A 25,766-nucleotide genomic window follows, 5' to 3' on the forward strand; every position below is an offset into this window, starting at 1 on the left:
AAGTTCTTTATAATTATGGACAGCCAAATGGCTGATTGAAGCAGTAATGTACTTCTAAATAGTTGATTAAATCAGTTAATTTACAGAAATTGGAATATCATTTTTTAAAAAATTTCCACTTTTAAAGGCACTTGATTTGAGTTTCTTCTGTTATACTACTACTCTTTTCTTATTAACACATACAGTTGACAACATACATATATTTTTCAACTAACATACAGATATACACACACACACATATATAGTCTTATGCTTGCAATATTGATTGTACAGTTTATTCTTATTTTTATCTCATTAAGTATTAGATTCCCTTCTGTGTTTTTGAAACAATGGTTACATTATTAACCAATAACATCACTTTCTCATTCGATATCCACCAATCAGTGTTCAAACCTTTTTACTGTATGCACACTGTATACCAAATTTCATGCTCTATTTTTTTGCATAATCATCTTTAGATCAGCAACAAGAAAGCTATGGTAACCATATGTGAAGTTTCAGGCTTCCAATCAATTATACCACTCTACTCTCAGTATTGAGAACTTCCTTTTCTTCTGCTTGCTTACAATTATATCCTTATATACATATATATATATATATATGGTACCATTCTGAGGTACATTGCTGCTTCAATAGTCTAACCCATGCTGATATAAAAAAATTATAATAATAATATGGGCATTGTATTTTGCTTGAAATATTGTAATATCAAAGAGGGTAAAAAGAGAGAGATTAGAAGGTTTCTAACAACGCGGAGAGTTTTAAGTTTCATAAAACCCTTTTTAATTTCAAGCGTAAAAGCCCATCTTCAGAAGAAAAACAGTCTGAGAAATTTCCAGTTAACGGAACCTGCATAACTAGATATTTCCCAGACCAATTTTCTTTTGAAGATGAGCCTTGCGCTTGAAGTATAAAGGTTTTATAAAACTTTCTGCATTGTGAGAGGCTTTCTATTTTCTTTCTTTTTACTCTCTTCTATAATAATAATAATAAATATATGTGTATATATTTCAATAGCAAATTGAATTAAAAGCAGCACTCATGTTGCAAAAGATTATTAACCACACATATTCAGTGTATATGTTTTGTTTGTTTCCTGGTTCACTATGATAAAAAAAAAACCCCAAAGAATGACTCCCTTATTGCACTGGCAAACAAACAAAACACATACATCGAAAATGTGCAGTTGATAAAATATATTTGTTATTTACAACATAAGAATTTAGAAACTTCAAGCAGCATGAAATAAATTGTTTTCAATGGTGAAACTCAAAGTAGATAAAGCTATAAACAGCAATTTTTAAATATTGAGTTAAAAAGCTCTTCCAATGGAAAAAAAAAAAGTTGAAAGCTGTCAATGGGACATGAATATATGAATTCATATCATTGGCAGACATGACAGATGTTTTACCACATGACCAAAGAAATCCTTCAAATTTGTTCATCTATTTTAGAGGTTTTATTCTTAACAGCAAAAATTATTTATGATATAAGAATTTAAAAACTTCAAGAAATGTGAAATAAGTTGTTTTTAATGGAGGAACTCATTCTTTAAACCAATATTTATATGCTATTTTTTATAGTATCATCTACATCGAGTTCCACATTAAAAATAATATATGTATACATATATACATATCCAAATTAAAACATCTATTTAAATATATATATATAGCTCACATGATCAACCAGGTTATCAGCTGTTGTTACACATCACTAGCCACAATGAGCTTTTGTACTGTTTTAGCCTTCAAATGATGCCACCCTACTGGCTAGGTCAGCAGGCCAACAATCTCCCCCAATCTAAGGGGGACTGGAGCAATGTGGAATGAAGTGCTTTGCTCAAAAACACAATATGCCAACCAATTGGGGAATCGAACCCAAAAATCTAGAGATTGTGAGTGCAACAGCCTAACCATTAAGCCACACACCTTCACACATACACACACACACACATATATATGTAGAAGGTTGAAAAGGAACACACGAGTTGATATGTAAAAGGAAAATGAGACAAGGTAGAAAATGCTAAAATAATTTTATCATGAAGAACATTTTAGAACCGGTTTCAGTCTTTGCGACTTTTTCAACTTAGAGTAAAGCATGAAAACAATTAAATTGTGGAAAAATTAAATGAAATGTCTTTTAAAATATTTCCATAGTTTTCAAACGCAAGGAACATTTTCCTTTTTTCTGTCTGTCTCTCTTTCTTTTTTACTTTTATGTAAAAAATATTTTAAAAAAAACATTTCATTTAATTTTTCCACAATTTAATTGTTTTTCATGCTTTACTCTAAGCTGAAAAAGTCACAAAGAATGAAACTGGTACTAAAATGTTTTTCATGATAAAGTTATTTTAGCATTTTCTACCTTGTCTCATTTTCCTTATACATACATATATATATATACACACATACACACACACACACCAATGCTAGATGTCTAACAAGTTTTTACAATAAGCAAGATGGTTTTTTTTTAACTTTATCAAATAACAGGTACAAAATAAGGAAGAGATAGAATATGCAGTTATTACCTGCTCATCATACTGTTTAGCAAAATGTAACAGTTCAGGAGTCTAAAAATTAAAAAGAAACAGAAATAATTTAATAAATAACATTTGAAATACATTTCATTGATTAATGACTATAAATATATAAGATATGTAAAAAACATGTTTAAAAAATAAGGAAAACATTTATATATATATATATATATATATATATATATAGGTGCAAAAATGGCTGTGTGGTAAGTAGCTTGCTTACCAACAACATGGTTCTGGTTCAGTCCCACTGTGTAGCACCTTGGGCAAGTATCTTCTACTACAGCCTCGGGCCAACCAAAGCCTTGTGAGTGGATTTGGTAGACGGAAGCTGAAAGAAGCCCGTTGCATATAAACATATATATATGCTTGTGTGTGTCTGTGTTTGTCCCCAACAACTTTGCTTGACAACCGATGCTGGTGTGTTTATATCCCTGTAACTTAGCAGTTCAGCAAAAGAGACCAATAGAATAAGTACTAGGCTTACAAAGAATAAGACCTGGGGTCGATTTGCTCGACTAAAGGCGGTGCTCCAGCACGGTCGCAGCCAAATGACTGAAACAAATAAAAGAATATAGAATATATATATATGGGCAGAGGCATGGCTATTTGATTAAGAAGTCTGTTTTTTTAATTATGTGGTTCTAAGTTCTATCCAACTGGACAATAGCATCTTGAGGAAATGACTTTTACCATAGCCTTGTGTTGACCAAAGGTTTATGAATGAAATTTAACAAGCAGAAAGTGTGCAGAGAACAGCCAGGTGTATGCTGAGAAGGTGTGCAAATATAGGATCATCCACTCAATCACTCAATACTAGCAGGTGAAAAAGACATAATATATATATACACATATATATACAAGGGGATACCCAAAAGTAGCCAGAAACATTCTCTATGGGACAAACTCATTGTAGTTCGGGCTTCCACTGCTAGAAGCTACTTGATGCAACCCACAGGCATCAGTTTGCTGACCAGTGTCATTGAGTGAAGTTGTACTGCCATGTGGTGTGTCTTTGTTTTGCAGTGCTTTTCCCTTGTTCTTTGATTTTTTTATAATAGCTGAAACAAAGAAACATCATGCTTCCGTGAGATTCTGTTTTCTGCTGGGGAAAACAGCGACTGAAACAGTTGTCATGCTTCAAACAGCTTACAAGGATGCTGCCATGAGCAAAACCAACCCCAGTATGCAACTGGGACTTAATTTATCGACCCCAAAACAATGAAAGGCAAAGCTGATCTCAGTGGAATTTGAACTCAGAACATAAAGACAGACAAAATACTGCCAAGCATTTCGTCCACTGTGCTAAAGCTTCTGCCAGCTCGCCGCCTTGTAACATTAAAAATATTGACAATAAAATTATTATATTTACTTCTTTCATTGGAACTTTCAATTTAAGTAGTTCTGCATAACGACATAAGACTTTGAATGGTGCATGGACTTTCATAAAATGGATTTCGGCATCACTCTGAAACAATAAGAAAAACAGGATTTAAATTAAACGTCTAAATGTCTTAGATGAATTTTTGTTATTATAATTATTATATTACATCAACCCCAGAGTTCAACTGGTACTTATTTTTTTTATCAACCCTGAAAGGATGAAAGGTAAAATTGACCTTGGCAGAATTTGAACTCAGAATATTTTGTCTGTCCTTACATTCTGAGTTCAAATTCGTCTGATGGTGAGAGCGGTGGTGATGGTGAGAGCGGTGGTGATGGTGAGAGCAGTGGGGATGGTGATAATGGTACTGAGAGTGGTGGTGGTGATGAGTGGCAGTATTGGTGAGAGTGGTGGTGATGGTGATAGTGAAAGTGGTGGTGGTGGTGACAGTGTTGGTGACTTGGTGATAGTGGTAGTGATGATGATGATGGTGATAGTGGTGTTGGTGTTGGTAGTGGTGGTGATGGTGGTGATAGTGTGAGTAATGTTTAACAAGACATAACTTACGGTATCAACTTCAAGTTCTAGGAACTCTTTCTTCAAGTTATCGTGAAAAGTCGAGCGAGCGTTCTGTGATTCTGTCATCTTCTTACTGTGTTTATTCCATGCAATGATATAATCGATCCTTCGCCTTCCATCTTCAAAATACAATTTTCTTCCCTAAATAACAAAAGAGACAAAATATAAAAACTTTGAATGCAGGAATGGATTTTCAGGAAATGGTTATCAGAATCACTTTGAAGCATAAAGGAAAAATAAATATTAACAAGAGCACTCAGTGCAAACCTCCGACAAGGCAACACCAACGTTGTCTCAACGATTAGCTAGAGATGATTTTTAAAGTGAGAATATCTGAAATAAACTCGACTGCTCTCACAAACGAGAATGCTAAAAATTAACCTGACTGCTCTCAAAAATTAACTCTTTCGTTACCGTATTTATTTCGAGATGCTCCGTGTTTCTTTCAACTAATATTAAATATAACAAAGAATTTAGTAAAATAACTTAATTATCATTAAGCTAGTGTTAGGAACATAAATTGTGACTAAGGTTTGGTGGAAGATTTTAATTCAAAACTTATGAAAACAAGACATTTGTACTACAGAGCCAGAGCCAGTTTCAGCCGGGTTGTGAACAAAAGGGTTAAGCAAAAAAACAGGGAAAATAATCCAGAATCCTTGTCCAAAACCAGATCGATGCCAAAATCTAATCAGTTTGTGCCAATCCCTGAAAGTTTCATCCAAATCCATCCAGCGGTTCTTATGACTGAAAACAATACCTCCACCTTCGCTAAGGCGGAGGTAATAAATTCATTTGAGTTTTCATTTCACATACATTCTTCCACACTGGCATACAAATAATTATAATTGAGGTATGGATTTACAGCTGGATGCTCTTCCTGTTGTTGATCCTGTTTCTCAAGTAATGGATTTTCCATTCCATTCTTCTTTGAAAAATGGAGAGTTAGTTCTTTTATTGTTTTACTTGTTCCAGTCATTTGAGTGCAGCGATGCTGGAGCACTGCCTTAAGGGTTTTAATTGAAGAAGTGGACCCTAAGACTTATTCTTTGTAAGCCTGGTACTTATTCTACTGGTCTCTTTTGCCAAACTGTTAAGTTATGGGGACATAAACACACCAGCATCAGTTGTAAAGAGATGGTGAGGGGGGATATACAGACAGACACACAACCCGACACCTCCACACTCATTCGTCTGGCCGAACTTGTCCTATCTCTCAACTGCTTCTCGTTCGCGGGAGATATCTACCAGCAATTCTCGGGAGTGGCCATGGGGACGAGAATGGGCCCCAACTACGCGAACCTCTTCGTTGGTTATGTTGAGGCCCAAATATTCTCCAGTTTCACTGGTCCCACTCCCGAACTATACGGTCGGTATATCGACGACTGTATCGGTGCCACCTCACTCTCCCGCGAACATCTTGACTCGTTCCTCTCTTTCGTTCAGTCTTTCCATCCTGCCCTCCACTTCTCCTGTACTGTCTCTGACACCTCTGTCCCCTTTCTCGACATTTCGGTCAGCATCCTCCACTCCGCCCTTAGCACCTCCATCCACTACAAACACACAGACTCACACTCCTATCTCAACTTCTCCTCCTCCCACCCTAGACACACAAAACTTTCTATCCCCTATACCCAATTCCTCCGTCTACGCAGACTTTGTAGCGACAGCCATGACTTTGAGACTCAGTCTCAACTCATGGCTCACCACTTTAGCCTGCGTGGATATCCACCCACCACCATCCACACCGCCCTTGCCAGAGCACGTTCTGTGGACCGTGCATCTGCTCTCTCCCCCCGAACCCGCCCTGCCATTTCCCGCCTCCCTTTTCCCCTTACCTACCATCCCACCACCCTACCCCTCCAACGCTCCATTCTCCGAGCTTTTCGGCGCCTCCAGTCCGACCCCTCCACCTCCCACATCTTCACTAATCGACCCCTCCCCTCCTTCAAACGAGCCCACAACCTACGGGACCTCTTGGTCCACAGCTTCTTCCCCAACCCAACCTCCCAACCTGGCTCGTTCCCCTGCTCCCGCCCACGCTGCCGCACTTGCCCTTACCTCTCCAACACCACCCTCCTCACCAGCACCCATCACCGACCCTATCGCATCACCGACTCCTTCACCTGCATGTCTACCAACATCATATATTGCCTCTCCTGCTCTCTCTGCCAATCCCTGTACATCGGACAAACGGGGCGCCGCCTGGCCGACCGATTCGCGGAACACATCCGAGATATCAACGTCGGCAATGACACCCTGGTGTCACGCCACTTCCGTTCTGCCAGCCACTTCTTGCGGCAACACCTGTCTGTGTTTGGATTGTCCATGCACAGGGGCCATCCGGACTCCCGTTTGCGCCGTGAACAGGGATTAATCTTCTATCTTCGCTCCTTTGCGCCACATGGGCTCAACTCCCCTCCACTCTTCATCTAACCCCCTCCTCCTGTCTCTCTCCCCCACCCTCCTTCCTACCACCCATCTCTCCCCTCCCCCACCTCCTGCTCCGATTCCTACTTCTTTGTATGTCTCACCTCTCTACATACTTCTCTCCACTCCCACTTCTCTTCACCCCTACTCTTTCTCTCCTCTCTCTTACTCTCTACTCTCTCACTCTCTTCCCCTCTCTCTCACTCTCTTTCTCTTCCTCCCTTTCTCCCCCCATACCCCTCTTCCCTCTCTCTCACTCTCTTTCTCTTCCTCTCTTTCTCCCCCCCATACCCACCTTCCCCTCTTTCTCTCCCCCCATACCCACCTTCCCCCTCTCTTAATCCACCTTCCCTCTCTTATACCCACCCTCTCTCCTCTCTTCCTCTCCCCTCCCATACCCATCTTCCCCCTCTCTTACATCCACCTTCCCCTTCTCCCTCCTCGTCAACACCCTCTCATAAGCTCATCCCACCACACCCCAACACACTCCTACTCTACCTTCCCACTCCACCCCATCCAATTCCTTACACCCACCACCCACCCCTACCTCTACCCCACCCTAACCCACACTCCACCCATGCCTTCCCCACCTCCCAACACCCTCACATCACACCACACCAATACCCTCGCATCACACCACGCACACCACACCAATACCCTCGCATTACACCACGCACACCACACCAATACCCTCGCATCACACCACGCACACACTACAACTGACCAACTACTAACTCCCTTTCTCCCTTTCTCCCTTCCCCATTGTCACACTACATACATCAAGATCACCAGCATTCTACCTCCCACACACAGCCCCTCGTTCCCGATCACCGTTTGTTATCTCCCCCTTTCTTAGCTCTCCTGAAATAAGAATTTCTAACTTCCGGTCAGTCATTGTTATGATCGGCCATTATTATGATTGACCGTTGACTGAACACTATTCAATTTTTTTTCTCCGTGTTTTTCTCCTTGTCTCCGTATTCTTTCTGTTGAACAGCGTAGCTCGAAACGTCAAAGACTTTCCGTATTCCCGAGCGTCATACTAATATATACTTTTGTTATTTACACCACCTGTCCTCGTCTGTTGTTATTATTTGTATATTCTCCCATATATATATATATATATATGTATGTATGTATGTATGTATATATACGATGGGCCTCTTTCAGTTTCCATCTCTCAAATCCACTCACAAGGCTTTGGTCAGCCTAAGGCTATAGTAGAAGACAAGGTGCCATGCAGTGGGGCTGAACCTGGAACCGTGTGGTTGAGAAGCAAACTTCTAACCACACAGCCATGCCTGTGCCTATAATCTTTTGACAGAGAACTGCCAACAAACATCACCATTTACAAAAGAATGCTTTTTTTTAATGCAAAATACAGAATCTAAACATTCACGCATGATTTGGAAAGCAGTTAATATCTAAGTGTTCGCAACAGGAAGAACATCTGGCTACATCTCATCATTAGCACTAAGTGTTTTCTGGGACTTGGACACTTAATTTCCAAATGTTTTAGTTTATTTATCCAGCTATGGACTGGGTAGAAAATGCTGGGAACAAGAATCACTTAGCATTGTTAGCAAGCCTGGCTGTGTGGCTAAAAAATCCAAGATTCAAGCAGTAGGTTTTTGATCCCACTGCATGGCATCTTGGACAGGTATCTGCTTTAATAGCAGTGGAATTTGGTTGACAGAAACTACGCGGAAGCTTGTTATGTATGTATGTTTGTGTATGTATATATATATATATATATATATATATATATACACACACACACACATACAGAGGTATTGCTTTCGATAAGAATCCAGAGTATATAAAATACAATAGTTTTTTGTGAAATCCAATATATGTAAAGTGTAATATTTTATGTGAAACCCAGTGATTATATCAGTTTATCAAATTATCATATAATTGACAGAGACGCTAAAGTGTTAACATGAACAAAGATAGGACATTACTGCTATAAGGTAAGTGGTTATGCTTAACAAGCACTAAAGGTGTAGGCAGAAATTCCATAGGTGTACTTTCATTGTAAACAATAGACACACAAGAGGTGTAGTGGGATCACAGGTAGGATGACAGGGAAAGTAGATTTTGTATGTGATAAATGAAAAGGAGTAGTTTACAGCAAAAGTATGTGAAATATTCCTTCAAATTCTCAGAAGACTATTTAAAAGTAGTTGATAGTTTTGGTACTTAGATGACCTAATTTAGCAGTGGGGATGGGTGCTCTGAAAGCATAGTTACCAGAGTGAGAACAGAGTGGAAAAAAATTCAGCAAGCCCTTACTTCTACTAATAACAAATTGTTTCTCTATCACAGCAAAGAACTCATTATATGATGCAGTATGGTAGCAAGACATGTGTGTCTGTTTTGAATGTACAGGATTTAATTGTTGGAAGGATTTGAGGTGAGTATGTTCCACTGGATGTGTAGAATTGCTGTTTCATGAGGAATCAACTGTAGTGTGCAAAAAATAAAACAAAGCTGGTGTGGATATACAATGAGTATGGAAAGTACCACTTGTATTGGCAGCAATAACATTGCATTTGTTCTATCTGTATTCTGCTCCATATTCTGTATTGTTAACCATCACTCTGTCTACCGTGGAGGCGCAATGGCCCAGTGGTTAGGGCAGCGGACTCGCGGTCATAGGATCGCGCTTTCGATTTCCAGACCGGGCGTTGTGAGTGTTTATTGAGCTAAAACACCTAAAGCTCCACGAGGCTCCGGCAGGGGATGGTGGCAAACCCTGCTGTACTCTTCCACCACAAATTTCTCTCACTCTTACTTCCTGTTTCTGTTGTGCCTGTAATTCAAAGGGTCAGCCTTGTCACACTGTGTCACGCTGAATATCCCCGAGAACTACGTTAAGGGTACACTTGCACGTTAATTTCATGAGCAGGCTGTTCTGTTGATCAACTGGAACCCTCGACGTCGTAAGCGACAGAGTGCCAACAACTCTGTCTACCTCTCTCCTCATATCACTTATCCATCATTATAAATTACTCCCTTTCTTTTACCCTCATCCATCTTCATTACTTTCTCTCCCTTCCTTTACTCTCCACTCAGACACTTTTATCATTCTGGCTATCTTCCATTACTCTCCTTGCAATCACCCTCAGGTTCTGGTCCTCTGCCATCACTCTCTCCTCAACCTGCTGGAATAAAACAAGTGTTTGGTGCTAGTGAACAAACACATGGGAACAACATAAAACAGAGAGAGAATTCTTTAGTCTTGAAAGGGACAAGGCAATCTCTCTAGCATTGGTGCCATAATAAAATGCATCCAGTTCACTCCATAAGTGGTTGGTGAGCAAACAGAAACAACATACGGTAGAGAAGACTCTTTAGTCTCGCATAGAGCATGACCTCTCTCTTACTGGTGTTACAATAAAATAAACCCAGCACAATCAGTAAAACAATAGGCAACAGAAAGAGCAGACAAACATTAAAAAAATGCCAAAAATGTAACATGAGTGAGGTATAATGTCCGACACATCCAGGAGGGTAGTAACTCTTAAAAAGACCTGACAATCTGTCCAACCAATACCAGCTTGCAAAAGCTAAAGTAAAAATGATGCTGCTGAAAATGGTGATGATGATGATGAGGAGGAAGTACAGATGATAAATATCTTACCTCAGCAGTTTCATCAAAGTCCTTATACAAACTCAATGATTCCATACTATCCAAAAAGTCTGAAATAAACAGATATTATGAAGTTAAAATCTTCTTAAAAAAAAAATTTCACAGATAGGCGTAGGAGTGGCTGTGTCATAAGTAACTTGCTTATGTTCCGGGTTCAGTCCCACTGCGTGGCACCTTGGGCAAGTGTCTTCTACTATAGCCTCGGGCCGACCAAAGCCTTGTGAGTGGATTTGGTAGACAGAAACTGAAAGAAGCCTGTCGTATATATGTATATATATATGTTTGTGTGTCTGTGTTTGTCCCCCCCCCCCACCAACATCGCTTGACAACCGATGCTGGTGTGTTTACGTCCCCGTAACTTAGCGGTTTGGCAAAAAAGACCGATAGAATAAGTACTAGACTAACAAAGAATAAGTCCTGGGGTCGATTTGCTTGACTAAAGGCGATGGTCCAGCATGGCCACAGTCAAATGACTGAAATAAATAAACGAATATATATATATATATATATATATATATATATATATATATATATATGGACCTCACGGAGACAATGACAAATGACTGAGGCCTTTGGCAATATGCTGTGCTTGAGAAGGAAGATCCATCAAGCTAAGTGAAATTGTAGTCATGACAGATACTGGTGTCACACAACTGGCACCCATTATACTCTCAGAGTGGTTGGCATTAGGAAGGGCATCCAGTCATAGAAACCATGCTAAACCAGACTAGAGTCTGGTGGAGCCTCTTAGCTTACCAGCCCTGGTCAAACCAGCTAGCATGGACAAATGGATGCTAAATGATGATGATGATATATATATATATATATATATATATATATATATATATATATGGAACACAAGACAAAAAGGACAACACAGAAAGGCAAGACAAAATTTTCAGGGCATTGAGGATGCTTTCTTTTAATGTTTTATTCCAGGCACAGACAATGTTTTTCACGAAGCAGACCAGATGAGACATAGCTCATCATCAGACAGGTGACACTACTAGGTAAAAATTGCCATATAGAAAGCTTCAAACAGCAAAGTTGGCCCACTACTGCTTTATACTATAGTATAAAGTATTATTATATACAGCCAAATTTCAGGATCAGTTTGGACACATAATATGAAACACCATACAACACAATTATTAAATGTTTATGTAGATAAAAGGATATTTAATCAAACGTTTGAGATGTGTAACAAAGCAAATGTGGGATGTATTACAGAACAAATGTTTTAATAAATGTTTGATGTGTTTTGATAAATAAATGTTTTTCCATCAGCTTACCAATATGATCATTATATGTAGGTTGACTAACATCAAGCAGCTCATGTTCAGTACTTGAACTCATTTTGTCTGTTCTGGATACAGAAAAAGAAAGATAATTATGAATAAATAACTAAATAATAATAACAATAATAATAAGAACAAGAAGAACAAGAAAAAGAAGAATCCTTTCTGCTATGGGTACAAAGTTAGAAATATTGTGGGGGAAAAGGTTAGTTGATTACATCAACCTTGGTAATTGAACTGGTACTAATTGGCTCTGAAAAGATGGAAAGCAAAATTGACCTCAGCAGAATAAAGTTGCATTTAGGAGAATTTGAACTAAGAACATAATGCTGGAAGAAATGTTACTAAGCATTTTATCTGGCATGGTAATGATCCTGACAGCTTGCCACTTTAACAACAGCAATAATCATCATCATCATCATCATCATCATCATCGTCGTCATTTAATGTCCGCTTTCCATGCTAGCAAGGGTTGGACGATTTGACTGAGGACTGGTGAAACCAGATGGCTACACCAGGCTCCAATCTGATTTGGCAGAGTTTCTACAGCTGGATAATAATAATAATAATAATACTTTCTGCAGTAGGCACAAGGCCTGAAATTTGGGGGAGGGGGGGGCAGTCGATTAGATTGACTCCAGTACGCAACTGGTACTTAATTTATCGACCCCCTGAAAGGATGAAAGGCAAAGTTGGCATCAGTGGAATTTGAACTCAGAATGCAGTGACAGGCAAGATACTGCTAATCATTTCGCCTGCCATGCTAATTAATTAGTCTGCTAGCTAACGATTCTGCTAAAGATTCTGCCAACAACAATAATAATAATATCACAGAGAATAAGCATTTTGAGAGAAAAGTTGGGTACAAGAGGCATCAGATGTGGTGTGCAAGAGAGATGACTGCACTGGTATGGTCATGTGATTTGTATGGATGAGGATAGCTGTGTAAAGAAGTGCCAATCTATAACTGTGGAGGGAAACTATAGTAGAGGTAGACCCAAGAAGACATGGGATGAGGTGGTGAAGTATGGATCTTCAAACTTTGGGCACCATGGAGGTAATGACGAGTGACTGAGACCATCGGTGATATGCTGTACTTGAGAAGACCCGTCAAGGCAAGTAAAATTGTAGTCATGGCTAATGCTGGTATCATGTAACTGGCACCTGTGCTGGTAGCACGTAAAAGCACCCATTACATTCTCAGAATGGTTGGCATTAGGAAGGGCAGCCCATTCCAGCATGGACAATGAACATTACATGAATAATAATAATGATAATGATAATAGTAATAATAATAATAATAATTAATAATAATATTAATAGCGCCGTTTATCTTGATATGAGATCACCATGTCGCGCACATATGGTTGTGCCTGGTGTACCGTATCAGACGGGTAGTCATGATGGGTATACTGGGCTTCGTATATTTTACCCCAGTGTCACTTTGATGGCATGCACTGCTCTCTCACTCAATAATAATAATAATAATAATAAGCTTATTGTTTACAATGCTCAGGTGCACCATAACATGTCAGAAAAGAATAAGAGAAGGTAGAGAAAGCAGTAATAAGTCAAGAAAAGAAAGACAGCAATAAAAGCTAAAAATACATGCACAATATCTATATATATCTATAAAAGGCAGGTGTGTGTGTGTGTGAATGTAATTTATGCACGTCCACAAATTAGCACGCACGTCGCTCCAATTTTAGGACATTCATCACGACCCTAGCTGTATTTTCGTGAACGTATTTTTCCTGAGGCACCCGCGGATAGCGCTAAAAATCGATTTTCAACTTTTTCAACAATTTTACCAATTTTGAAATTTACTAACGTGAGTTAAGACTCTCCTTGCCATGGCGAAATGAAAATGTGTGTGTGTGTGTGTGTGTGTGAGGGAGGGAGGGAAAGTTTGACAGTGTCTAACAAAAAAATGTGAAGAAAAAGTGTGTAAGGGAGAGAGTTTGACAGCGTCTAGCAAAAAAAAAATGTGAAGAAAAAGTGTGTGAGGGAGGGAGAGAGAGTAAGTGACAGCGATCACCAAAAATAAAAAGTTAAATGTTTTTTTTTTTTCTTAAACACGAGATATACTCTTCAAACTGAGGACGTTTTTGAAAGACACTATATTTTATAATCAGATTATATATATATACTTTCTCACACAACAATTAAAATATATTTATTTTAAATCACTTTTTTAATTTCATCTTTCTCCCCCCCCCCCCCCACTCTCACACATTACTTTCGGCGCGAAAGAGTTTTGTGTTTATTTTACGCCGAGGAAAAAAGTGTTTTGTTGAGAATCCATTTATTTAACAACAAAGAAACAAAGAGGTCGGTAACAACTTGTCAGTGAATTACACAATATAAATGGGTAAAATTTCCGAGGCTTCCACCCCACCCCGTTTTTCGGACCATAAAAAGGGTTTTGTAGCATATTAGGAGGCCAGGGTAGTTGATTTCACACAAAAAATCCGATTTTATTTTCTTAGTGAAAATCGTGCGAGTGTTATCTAAAAATTTGCCTGGAGTTTTTCATGGTAAATTTGAGATTTAAAAAAAATTGTTTTCCATATTCTTAATCTCCGTATTTTTCCACGTACATTGAAAAATAGATGGTGAAAAGATCAATGGGTCTCGGGGTGAAATTTCCGTAGCTTCCACCACACCACACCCGTTTTTCGGACCACAAGAAGGGCTTTGTAGTATATTAGGAGGCCAGCGTAGTTGATTCCACGTAAAAAATCCGATTTTTTTTTTTTCTTAGTGAAAATCGTACGAGTGATAATCTAAAAATTTACGAACCTTTTTTCCATTCATTTCTGTTTATGAAATTCTCTGTACGTAATTTTTCTTTCTCGGTGGTCAAGGCAAATGATGACCGGCAAAGCAACAGTGCCCTAATGCTGACATTGGATACAATGACCTGATCTACAATAATGTGCTGGTTGAAATCGAGGATGTCCTGCTCAAAATGGGTGGGGCGGCGTTGAACACATTCGGTTTGCCATCCTCATTGCGACAGGGCGTTAAGTTTAATTGATTTTACATCCTTGAATGACTGACTATACTTTAAAACTACGAATTAAGTTGTTTTTTTCCCCTTTAATTATAAATAGCTCCTGAGAGCCCAAAGGAGCACATAAGAGTTTTCCCTTTGAACTAGTTTTGTAGCATTAAGTACTCAAAAGACAAATCTCTTCCTTGATGGGATACTAGTCTCTTTCAGTTAGCATTCCCTGATATTTTGCTAATTGTTCCTTATAGTCACTAAAGGAGACTATCGAATTGCTTGACATGCTAGAAATAACAGCCAAATTTCCATCATATCTTTAACGAAAAAGAGAAGAACCCTATAATATAATCTTGGATAAACTGCAGCTGAAAATAAAATGGGATGGTCATAGCAGGATTGATTTTAATCATCTGTTGACTTAATTAGAGCTGACCTAGACAGAAAAATACAACAAATGGAAGCCTGTATGTGGTCACTAAACCTGCAAGAAATAGCAACCAAATCTCCTCAGATCACACCTTACTATTTTAAAGAAATAACATATTAGTCAATATATAAAAATATTTGTCTTCTACCAAGATCCTGTTACTTCCAAGGTGTATTCCAGAAGTTTGACCTTTTCAGGAGAGACATCTAGTAATTTCAAAGAAATACAAAACTCTAATCTCCTTCAAAGTAGGATTCTCTGACTTCGATGCACTTGTTATAATGTTTCAGCCACTTCTCATGAAGGCCTCATGGAATCCTCCAAAGTGAAGGTGTTCAGGACCCTTGTTACAGCTTCCTTCATCTCTTTCAGCTTGGAGAACAGACAAAAGTCACAGAGAGCAAGGTCTGGACTGTAGGGAGTGTGAGGAAAACTTTTGAGGCTTACCTCTATCAAGTAGTTAGTTACCAGGATGGAACTGTGGACTGGTGCACTGTCCTGGTGTGGGTGTTCTGGCTTTTGCAACAAAATCTACTGAACTCCTTCAAAATCTAACTGCATTCTGCTAACTAATCTGCTGTGACAAATAGTGTTTAATAAGGTGTGTTAAAAGTGTTGTTATAGTCGTCTCCTTCAATCTGGAATAACAAAAGTTGGCAGGTCAGCTTATTAGATGTATAGTAATGATGTACTAAAATCACAATAATCTTGGATAGTTATAACTGCCTCTCCTAAAAAGTCTCAAAATTTCTGGAATACACCTTGTACATCAGTAAAATGTATTTAGCTAGATGTCTAGTTACAGTGAGGTACACTGAGTAATTAAGATAGCATAGATTATTATTATTATTATTATTGAAAGGTAGTGGATGACAGCACTGATTGATTGATAGACTGATAGACAAAATGTAGTGTTGGTATTTAGTTATGTCCTTTGCATTCTGTGTTCACATTCTGCCAAAGTCGATTTTGCCTTCAGTTGTTCAGGGGTTGATGAATAAATGTTAGTCAAGTACTGGAGTGTCAACTAAATTAATTACACCCATTTACAACATGTGTGACCGTGTGTTGGTGACAGGTTGATAAAGTCATTGGAGTATTCCTTGTGACATTTGTTCAGTTCCTTATGTTCCGAGTTCAAATCCCATTGAGGTGAACTTCGACTTTCATTCTTCTAATGAGTTCAATAAAGTAAATTACTAATCAAGTACTACTCCCTCTCCTCACAAAATTTTAGGCCCTATGCTTATACTGGTTTCAAATTTTGGCATAGGGGCAGCAATTTCAGGGGAGAGGTTAAGTTGATTACATTGACCCCAGAGTTCAACTCTACATATTTTGATCCCAAAAGGATGAAAAGCAAAGTTGACGTCAGTGGAATTTGAACTCAGAATGTAAAGACAGACGGAATGTCCCTAAGCATTCCACCCAGCATGCTAACAATTCTACCTTACTTGTGCTTATATTAGAAAGTTTTCGGGTTGGTGAATTGAAGTGTTTATTCTAGCCCTATATCGTCTGAGCTTAAATCCCAACTAAGATCAACTTTACCTTTCATCCTTTCAGGGTTGATAAAATAAAATACTAACCAGCTGCTGAATATAGTATAATCAGCTCATTCACTCCCCTCAAATTCGAAATCTTGTACCTATGTAAGAGATCATTATTATTACTATTATTCACCTGTACTTCATTGTAACTATGTGCTACAATTTAATCATTACCTACAGATGTTACACTTTCCTTAGAAGTCAACGCTTTACCTGCCTTTTACCAATCAATACTCTAACCTCTTTTTGATTTTTAATTTTACGTCTGAAACCGTCTCGCTTAACATCACTAAAGACTTTGGTAGAAGCAGCTATATCACAACTTGCTAGCTATTTCCTTCTCCTCCCTAAAAACATCTCAGGCATGCTTTAAGTCTATATAACACACAAAATATTTGTCACTCTCACAGTCACTTCCTTTTGCTAGCTCTCAAGTATATAGCGTTTTAACACAATATGTCAATACAGGGATATAGCTTCTAGCTGTTCAAATGCACACACATACATCAAGTATGTTATATTATTTAAAGCTTTCACTAGAGAGCTGCTTCTATTGCATAATTTGAATCTTATTCTGCTTACAGGGTGCCTTTGCAAATCAGCGTATAGTATATACTTTAGACTAGCTGATTTGATATCCTTTCAAAAATGACAAGAGTCTCTGACATTGACAAGCTGAAACAACAGCAAAATATATATCTGTTGCACTCGTAGTCACTTCTGGGGTGATTTAATTTTGCCTGCTCTGAAGTGTCTCATGTTTCTTTTAACACAATACATCTATAAATGGATTTTTCCCCAGATGAAAAGAACAGCTACTGACATTTCAATGACACATATGTTAGGGTAAAGGGTAAAAATTCCCTTCAGTCATGAATGACCATGGGATTGCACCTAGAAAATTACCCTCTAAAATATAAATCCGGACAAGGTTGTTTATAGAAGACCAGCAGTTGCCCATGCATACCAGACTCCACTTTCCATACCACCGATGTTATCCAAGGGAAAGGCAAAGGCCGATACAGCTTGGCATCAGTGACATGCAACTCATTTCTACAGTCGAGTGAACTGGAGTAACATGAAATAAAGTGTCTTGCTCAAGAACACAACACATAGTCCGGTCTGGGAATCAAACTCACGACCTTATGATTGTGAGCGCAATGCTCTAACCACTGACCCATGTGCTTTCACGTGTTAAGTATGTTATATTGAAAAAGCTTATACTACAGAGCTTCTTTTATTGCACAGTTTGACTTTTATTCTGCTAATGCAGCATCTTTGCAAGCCATTTATATTTTCTAACACTGTTGTTCACCCATATTTACTGACACACATTCATATATAAGCTCATCATGTAATGTGGTATACATGGTGTTGGAAAGACTTTCATTGGTCTGGGTTAGCCATATACCATATATTTACATCTGAATACACAGACCAGGACAAGATTTTTTTGAGTTAGACTGGCAGCTGCCCATGCATAGGAGTTGCTCCTCAAAACACCAACAATATTGTAAGGGAAAAGCCACTGTTTTAGGGCTGGTGCAGGTTGATACCAATGTTAGGTCACAAAGAACCAGAACAGACAACACAAGGCATCTCATCCAATGCTCTAAAAGTTCTGCCAACCCACCACTCTCGATTACTACATTTTTATTGACACTGAAAGCATAAAAGGTGAAGTTGACTTCAGTCAGATTTGAACTAAATGCACACTAAGTTAGGACAGATACAGCAAAGCATTCTATCCAATACTCTAACAACTTTACCAGTCAACTACTCATACAGGTTATGCATACATTTACAATATATTGGTTTCGAATCTTGGTGTAAGGACTGCAAGTTCAGGAGATGTAGGTTAGTCAATTACATCAACCCCAGTGCACAACTGGTACTTATTTTATTGACCTCCAAAAGGATGAAAGGTAAAGCTGACCCCAGTGGAATCTGAACTCAGAATGGTAAAGATGGACAAAATGCCCCTAAGCATTTTGTCCAGTGTGGTAACAATTCAACCATCTTGCCACCTTATGATGGCGATGTATTGACATATAGATATTAGTTTCTGTGCCTCATCTCAAATCTTGCCACAGTCAATAAAAGATTTATGCTGAAATTAAATCCATCAGCTGATGAACTAAATTTTCTCCTCCTACAAAAATTACATTATGCTAAATTAGAGTCATCATCATTATCATCATTTAATCCACTTTTCTATGCTTGCACAGGTCAGACAGAATTTGCTGAGGCAGAATTTTCTATGGCTGGATGCTCTTCTTGAAATCAATCCTCACCCATTTCCAAGCAAAATATTTTCTCATAGCTAGGCATGTTCCTCACAGAAGACTGGAAACGAACAATCTTGTTTATATGATGATGGTGATGCTCATATACAAACAGCATACGACATCTAGACAAGTGTAAACAGACACACACACAGAGCAGGCTTCTTTCAGTTACTGCATACCAAATCCACTCACACGGTTTTGGTTGACCCAGTACTATAATAGAAAACACCTACCCAAGAGGATGTAAACAAACTAAAATCGATTGTCGAATGCTGGAGTAGGAAAATCACATGCACACACGTATACATATATACAATGGACTGCTTCTAGTTACAGGCTTTGTCGGCCTGGGGTATAGTAGAAGACACTTGCCCAAAGTGCCATGAAGTGTGACTAAACTCAAGATCACGTGGTTGGGAAACAAGCTTCTAATCATATAGCCAGGCCGTCGCCTATTATATATTAAATATGCCATCTGCATGAAAAATAATAGTTAAGTTAATTTTTATTAGCCTCAGCGATTTAGGTTAAAATACGCGAGTTCCTCTCCATTCCACCTACATAGTTCGGTCTTGGCTGTTGTCAAAGACAACAAACTGAAACTATGTAAGATAGTGGGCGTGGACTTCGGTTTGACAATGAGTTATATTGTTAGACGATATCCTGAAAAATTTTAAGTTGTTCTTGGTTTTTGCCGACAACACACATTTTGACTGTGTGCTATACTACAGATCTTGAATAACGTTGTGCGTTGAATGAAAGTTACATATAGTTTATAGATAAATTATTCCTTTAAATGATACTGACTTTCTGACAGAATGCGGGTCAAAGGAAAGCAGAATCAGACATTCACTAAATACATTTTTTCGCCCTTTTATTTATTTATTTTCCCTTCATTTCTTCCCTCATCTTACTAACATTTGTTCCTTTTACTCCAGTCATGTATTTTGAGATCATTTTAAAATCAGAATGCGAGAGATAGAATTAAAGTGGAAACAAAAATTGTGTAAGAGAAGTTGTCAAACATAAGTGACCTTTATCTGACATAGGTATAGTATCTTTTTCTCACAAAGTGCAAAGCTTAATTTGAATAGGAAAAGTTGTGTACATTATCGCCTAAGTCGACCCCAGTGATATTTGAATGCCGAGTTATATCGAGGGAACAGACGTAATGGTGACAACGACAGTAGAGTTTTCATGCATTAACCACTAACCCACCGATGAACTATATTTCCGTACTAGCTCCATGTAGACCAGAAAAAAAAAACCAATCAAATTTCCTTCTATTTATACCCGATCTTTGAAAAGGGAAGAGACATAGATAGACAATGCAGGAGAATGCCTGTGGTGACATGTCAGCTCAGACAGGTCCGATCTGGGATCAAAAAGCAATAACAATGATATCTGTGTCTCCGACCTAACAAACCGTGAACGAACCGCCCACGTCCAACTATACCCGCTTCATTTCTGCTATTATCTGCTGTATCTCGCTCTATATAACTTGCACTAACTTCCCAGTACTTTATCGCTTTAGAAAACAACATTCGGGAATCCGCTCCTTGTACACAATATCTTTACAATCATCGATATCCAGAAACCTAATTCCAATATCAATCAGCCACTTCGACCTCATAATCTGGTAGGACCGCTTACTAGAGAGCTACGAACTCAACCCTTCATAAGCGAACTTACTATAAAAGAAATGGGTATGATGTCTCAGAATGCCGATCTTGGATCCACAACCCCTAAGGTTGTAGGGACAAGCAGTGCTTGTTTTTTTAACACATATATATTGATTAAGAGCTACAGAACTGATTTTAGTTCGGCACTCAAGGTTTTCGTTTTTTTTTTTGTTAGTTGATAATAGGTTATTGTGTAGTTGTTTTATATATATATATATATAACCTATTATTATACAGTCATTAAATGTGAAATTACCGTAACGTATTTGCAAGTTAAATATTGACAGTGGCAGGGGGTGTAACACTAGCAAGGTGTGTATGTATAGATATGTATATGTGTGTGTTGATCATCTGTCCGGAAAAAAAACACTAAAAAATTTTTTTTAAGCAGTAAAATTTAATGTAGTTGTTAGTTATGGCCGGTCATATGAAGAACCCGATTCCGAAAAGTTTAGTGATGGCTTGCCTTAACAAAAAGGTTAAAAAAAAACCCTAGTAAATGAAGTTAGCAAATATGAATAACTTGTTTAGCCCCAGGCCGATTGTGATCAAAAAGATATATGACCAAAGCATGCTCGCTATCACCATCACGTCTTGTGTATATGCCAGACTGTGACTCCGGGTCGTGTAATAGAATGTTTATTTAAATAAAAAAAAAACTATATGGTGTTGCTTGAAGGAGGTTCGGGTGTTATATATCACAGGTCGCGAGATTTCGCATGGGGCTCGTCCTGTTGGCTTACGTAATTAATAAGTTTGTAAATCGAGGCTAATTCACGAATCCTAACGCAGGGCAGGGCAGGGCAGATAAAGGGCAGGCCCCACCTCTACCGAACATGGCTACACTTTACAGTAAAATCGTAGGGATTCTAACTTCTTCACGACATGCTAATGTTTCTTTCTCATAGGTTAATAAATATATCATCCTAAAAAGGAGAAAAACAAACAACGTGTTTTTCACGTGCACTAATATTTTTTTTTAAATGGAGATCGCTGCCGCGTCACGCCTTATTCCATACAATAAGCTAAAGATAGTTACATATATATATATATATATATATATATATATATATATATATATATATATATATATATATATATTTCAGAATGATAATACATCAGAAGGGGATATAAGTGGTTCTATAAATATTTTTTAATTGATTATTGCTGTTTAAAATTATTTAATCAACAAAATGCGAAAATCGTACGATGTTGGATTGTTTAAGGAATTCTGGTAAAAGGAAAGTGTCAAATGACATAACTTCTAGAGCAAATGTATTCTATATATATACAGCTAGATATAGACACACACACACATCGGTAAATTTGTTAAAAAGCCAGAAACAGTCTGGTGCATTGGAGCGAAAAGAAAAAAAATGTTCTTTTTTGTGTTAGTACAGACTTTAATCAGACGAATAGTCTCAAAACTGTACAGGTTGGGGAAATAAAAAAAAAACACAGAAGTAAATTTAAACAAAGGTAGCTGAATAAGTAATCATGAGAACCGTTTGCCACAAATACCCTAATTTGTGTTAACAAGAGAAAAATTGCCGTCTTCAACGCTTGACGAACGTTATATCTATATATATATATTAGTTTATGTATATATTAATATTATCTCAGTTTAAAAAACCTTGGGTAGCAATAATCACACAAAAAAACAGGATATCACACCCGTTTTATAGGTAGAGATACCAAGTTAAAGCGATGCATTTTGAGTAGATATGAATAATAACAATAAATGGAGCAAAAGGCATATAAATAAAAGTTCCTTTTAAAGGAACTTTTATTTATGAGTTTTGCTCCATTTATTGTTATTATATATAGAGGTAGATAGATAGATAGATAGATAGATAGATATCGAAAGGAGTTTGATGAAATGCTTTGTATGCGCGTTAAAAGCGGCAAAAATTAAATTAATAATAAATTAATGACAAAATGTTAAATTATAACAAAGACTGAAGTGGAGAAAATCAATTAAAAAATAAAAGATATTTAAGTGATAATGTGAGATTAATGGTAAACTGCTAGATGATAAATATTAAAGTTGTCTATCGGTGTTAAAACAGTATAGATAAAAGCAAACAAAACACTATTATCTCGACGTAAGTACAATAAATCCTGATAAAAACAAATTTGAAGTAAATTTAAGTATCCTTATCTCTCAACTCATATAAACAACGGTGTTTATTCTACAGGTGAATAATTTCTTTTAAGCTCTTTAGACATCGAGTAAATAAAGACATATCTTAAAAGCCACACTTACAACAAAACAAATTACTTATTTGAACTTGCCCTCAATGGATAATTTAAATCTAATCCATTAAAAAGCATATATAGAAAAAGATTAGATATCATCTACAAGTAGATTAACTAACAAATTAACTGATATCAAACTAGCAAGGTTAATTAATTAATGAACTTATTTTAACAAAATACGCAAGTAGCACACACGCATACTCATACATACAAACATGATATTAAAAAAAAGTAATTCGTTCAAGGGTTGCAGCGATGATTGATAAGATTCATTTGAAATCTACATAACAAATAATAATGCTTCGATAATTAATATACCAGACAATATCAACATAGTTCAGGGTGGGATAACGACTTACCTTATCTCGAATTTCTCTTCTATTTACTTAGTACGTACGAACCTGTTACACTCTATTTACAGATGGATAAATGAAACATACACACATGCACAAACATATTAAATATATAAGTGAAAAATAAATAAAAAAAAAATGACTTGGCAACGTAAAACGAACGTTGCGTAATTACCTCCCCTTTAATCAGGCCGGTTACTTTTTTTGTATTCCAGACATACTCAGTAATTACAGATTTTAAGACGTGCACCACTAATGAGTTTAGTAGTGAAATAAAATTTAAGGAGAAGCAAGAACCAATCCTTCTTCGTTTTATAGGTCAGATGAACAATATTATGACATCGAACACGTAACCTAACTGAAAATAGCAAAGTTAATGATGACGGAACGAATAAGGAGGGAGTTTGTAATTATATGCTTGTAATTGTTTTAATTATATAATTAACGACACACACACACACTCAGTAAATATAATGCTTGTGGTAAGTGGCTTGCTTACCAACCACATAGTTCTGGGTTCAGTCCCACTGCGTGGCATCTTGGGCAAATGTCTTCTACTACAGCCTCGGGCCGACCAAAGCCTTGTGAGTGGATTTGGTAGACGGAAACTGAAAGAAGCCCGTCGTATATATGTATATATATATATGTGTGTGTGTGTCTGTGTTTGTCCCCCTAGCATTGCTTGACAAACGATGCTGGTGTGTTTATGTCCCCGTCACCTAGCAGTTCGGCAAAAAAGACCGATAGAATAAGTACTAGGCTTACAAAGAATAAGTCCCGGGGTCGATTTGCTCGACTACAGGCGGTGCTCCAGAATGGTAGCAGTCAAAGGACTGAAACAAGTAAAAGAGTAAAGTATGTAAGTTCATACATGCTTGTGGTTAGCTATATAGATATATCTATATATTTAATATAGCTAAGCGTTTTATAGGTGCAAAACCAAATGGTTACTCTGACCAACCATAACAATCAACCTTCTATATACATATATGCATAGTATTCTCTTCTACTCTAGGCACAAGGCCCGAAATTTTGGGGGGAGGAGCCCAGTCGATTAGATCTACCTCAGTACGCAACTGGTACTTAATTTATTGACTCCAAAAGTATGAAAGGCAAAGTCAACCTCGGCGGAATTTAAACTCAGAACGCAAAGACATACGAAATACCGCTAAGCATTTCGCCCGACATGCTAACGTTTCTTATTTCTTTATTGCCCACAGGGGGCTAAACATAGAGGGGATAAACAAGGACAGACAAACGGATTAAGTCGATTACATCGACCTCAGTGCGTAACTGGTACTTAATTTATCGACCCCGAAAGGATGAAAGGCAAAGTCGGATATTTGAACTTAGAACGTAACGGCAGACGAAATACCGCTAAGTATTTCGCCCGGCCTGCTAACGTTTCTGCCAGCTCGCTTACAAAGGACTATAAATAACACCCGTTTTCCGTCACACACACATGGCAAGCTGTTTCACGGTTAGGGGAATACACACGCTCCCAAGATGTCACATGGTGGGATCGAACCGGGAATTATATGGTTGCACGCACACATACGTATGCACCTACGTACCTAGGATACGCTAAGTATTTGTGAACAAACTTTAGCATGTAATAAATGGAAGAAGGCTTTTTGTAATGTTACGCTACATACAGCAAACTTAAATTTTCTCATTTCTTTTCTAGACGTATGGCAAAAATTGGGGCATATTTTTATAGTAACACCCGCACGATTTTCACTAAGGAAAAAAACTCGAATTTTTTTTTTGCGTGGAATCAAGTACCTTGACCTCCTGATATGCTGCAAATCCCTTACTTTGGTTCGGAAGAGGCTGGGGCTCAGCCCCCCACTCCACTCCCGGAATCATTGGAATTTTTTTTTTTTTTTTTTCGTTGAATGAATTTCTGTGGCCTCCTAATATGCTACAAAACCCTTTTAGGGATCCGAAAAACGGGTTGGGTGAGGTGGAAGCCTCGGAAATTTCACCCCACCCCCATTGATCTTTTCGCCTGCAAAATTTTCACTAAGTAAAAAAAATTAAAATAAAAATCGCGTCCAAACTAATTTTGGGGGAATGAACGATTTAAAATAAATAAATTTTAATTGTTGTGTGAGAGAGTATATATATTCTGATGACAAAATATAGTATCTTTCAAAAACATCCTAAATTTATAGACTCTATCTTGTGTTTAAGACAAAAAAACATTTTACAGAAATAAATTTTCCAGAGTGAATTACATGGTTCATTATTAAATATATCGCCCACGCCCCACCTTTTTTCCGAACCAAAATAAGGGATTT

General features: G+C 37.7%; 1 protein-coding gene across 15 annotated transcripts in view; it reads right to left on the minus strand.

Moving 5' to 3' along the window:
• LOC106874663 (anoctamin-4-like) overlaps positions 1-25,766 on the minus strand; it is a 97,617-nt gene that overhangs the window by 59,455 nt on the left and 12,396 nt on the right. For 7 of the 15 annotated variants that reach the window (XM_089363432.1, XM_089363430.1, XM_089363442.1 and 4 more), the window contains exons 2-6: positions 11,886-11,959; positions 10,585-10,643; positions 4,497-4,649; positions 3,918-4,013; positions 2,537-2,578 (exon numbers count right to left, since the gene is read on the minus strand). In XM_089363432.1, coding sequence (XP_089219558.1) covers positions 2,537-2,578; positions 3,918-4,013; positions 4,497-4,649; positions 10,585-10,643; positions 11,886-11,959 — 424 coding nt within the window. Of the gene's footprint in view, positions 1-2,536; positions 2,579-3,917; positions 4,014-4,496; positions 4,650-10,584; positions 10,644-11,885; positions 11,960-14,693; positions 14,851-15,778; positions 15,970-23,469; positions 24,465-25,766 lie in introns of those variants that run through there. The other 8 variants (XM_089363443.1, XM_089363437.1, XM_089363441.1 and 5 more) reach the window with 8 other exon arrangements.

Source organism: Octopus bimaculoides, chromosome 15 (genome assembly GCF_046866305.1).
Source record: "Octopus bimaculoides isolate indiv1 chromosome 15, ASM4686630v1, whole genome shotgun sequence".
Taxonomy (NCBI): domain Eukaryota; kingdom Metazoa; phylum Mollusca; class Cephalopoda; order Octopoda; family Octopodidae; genus Octopus; species Octopus bimaculoides.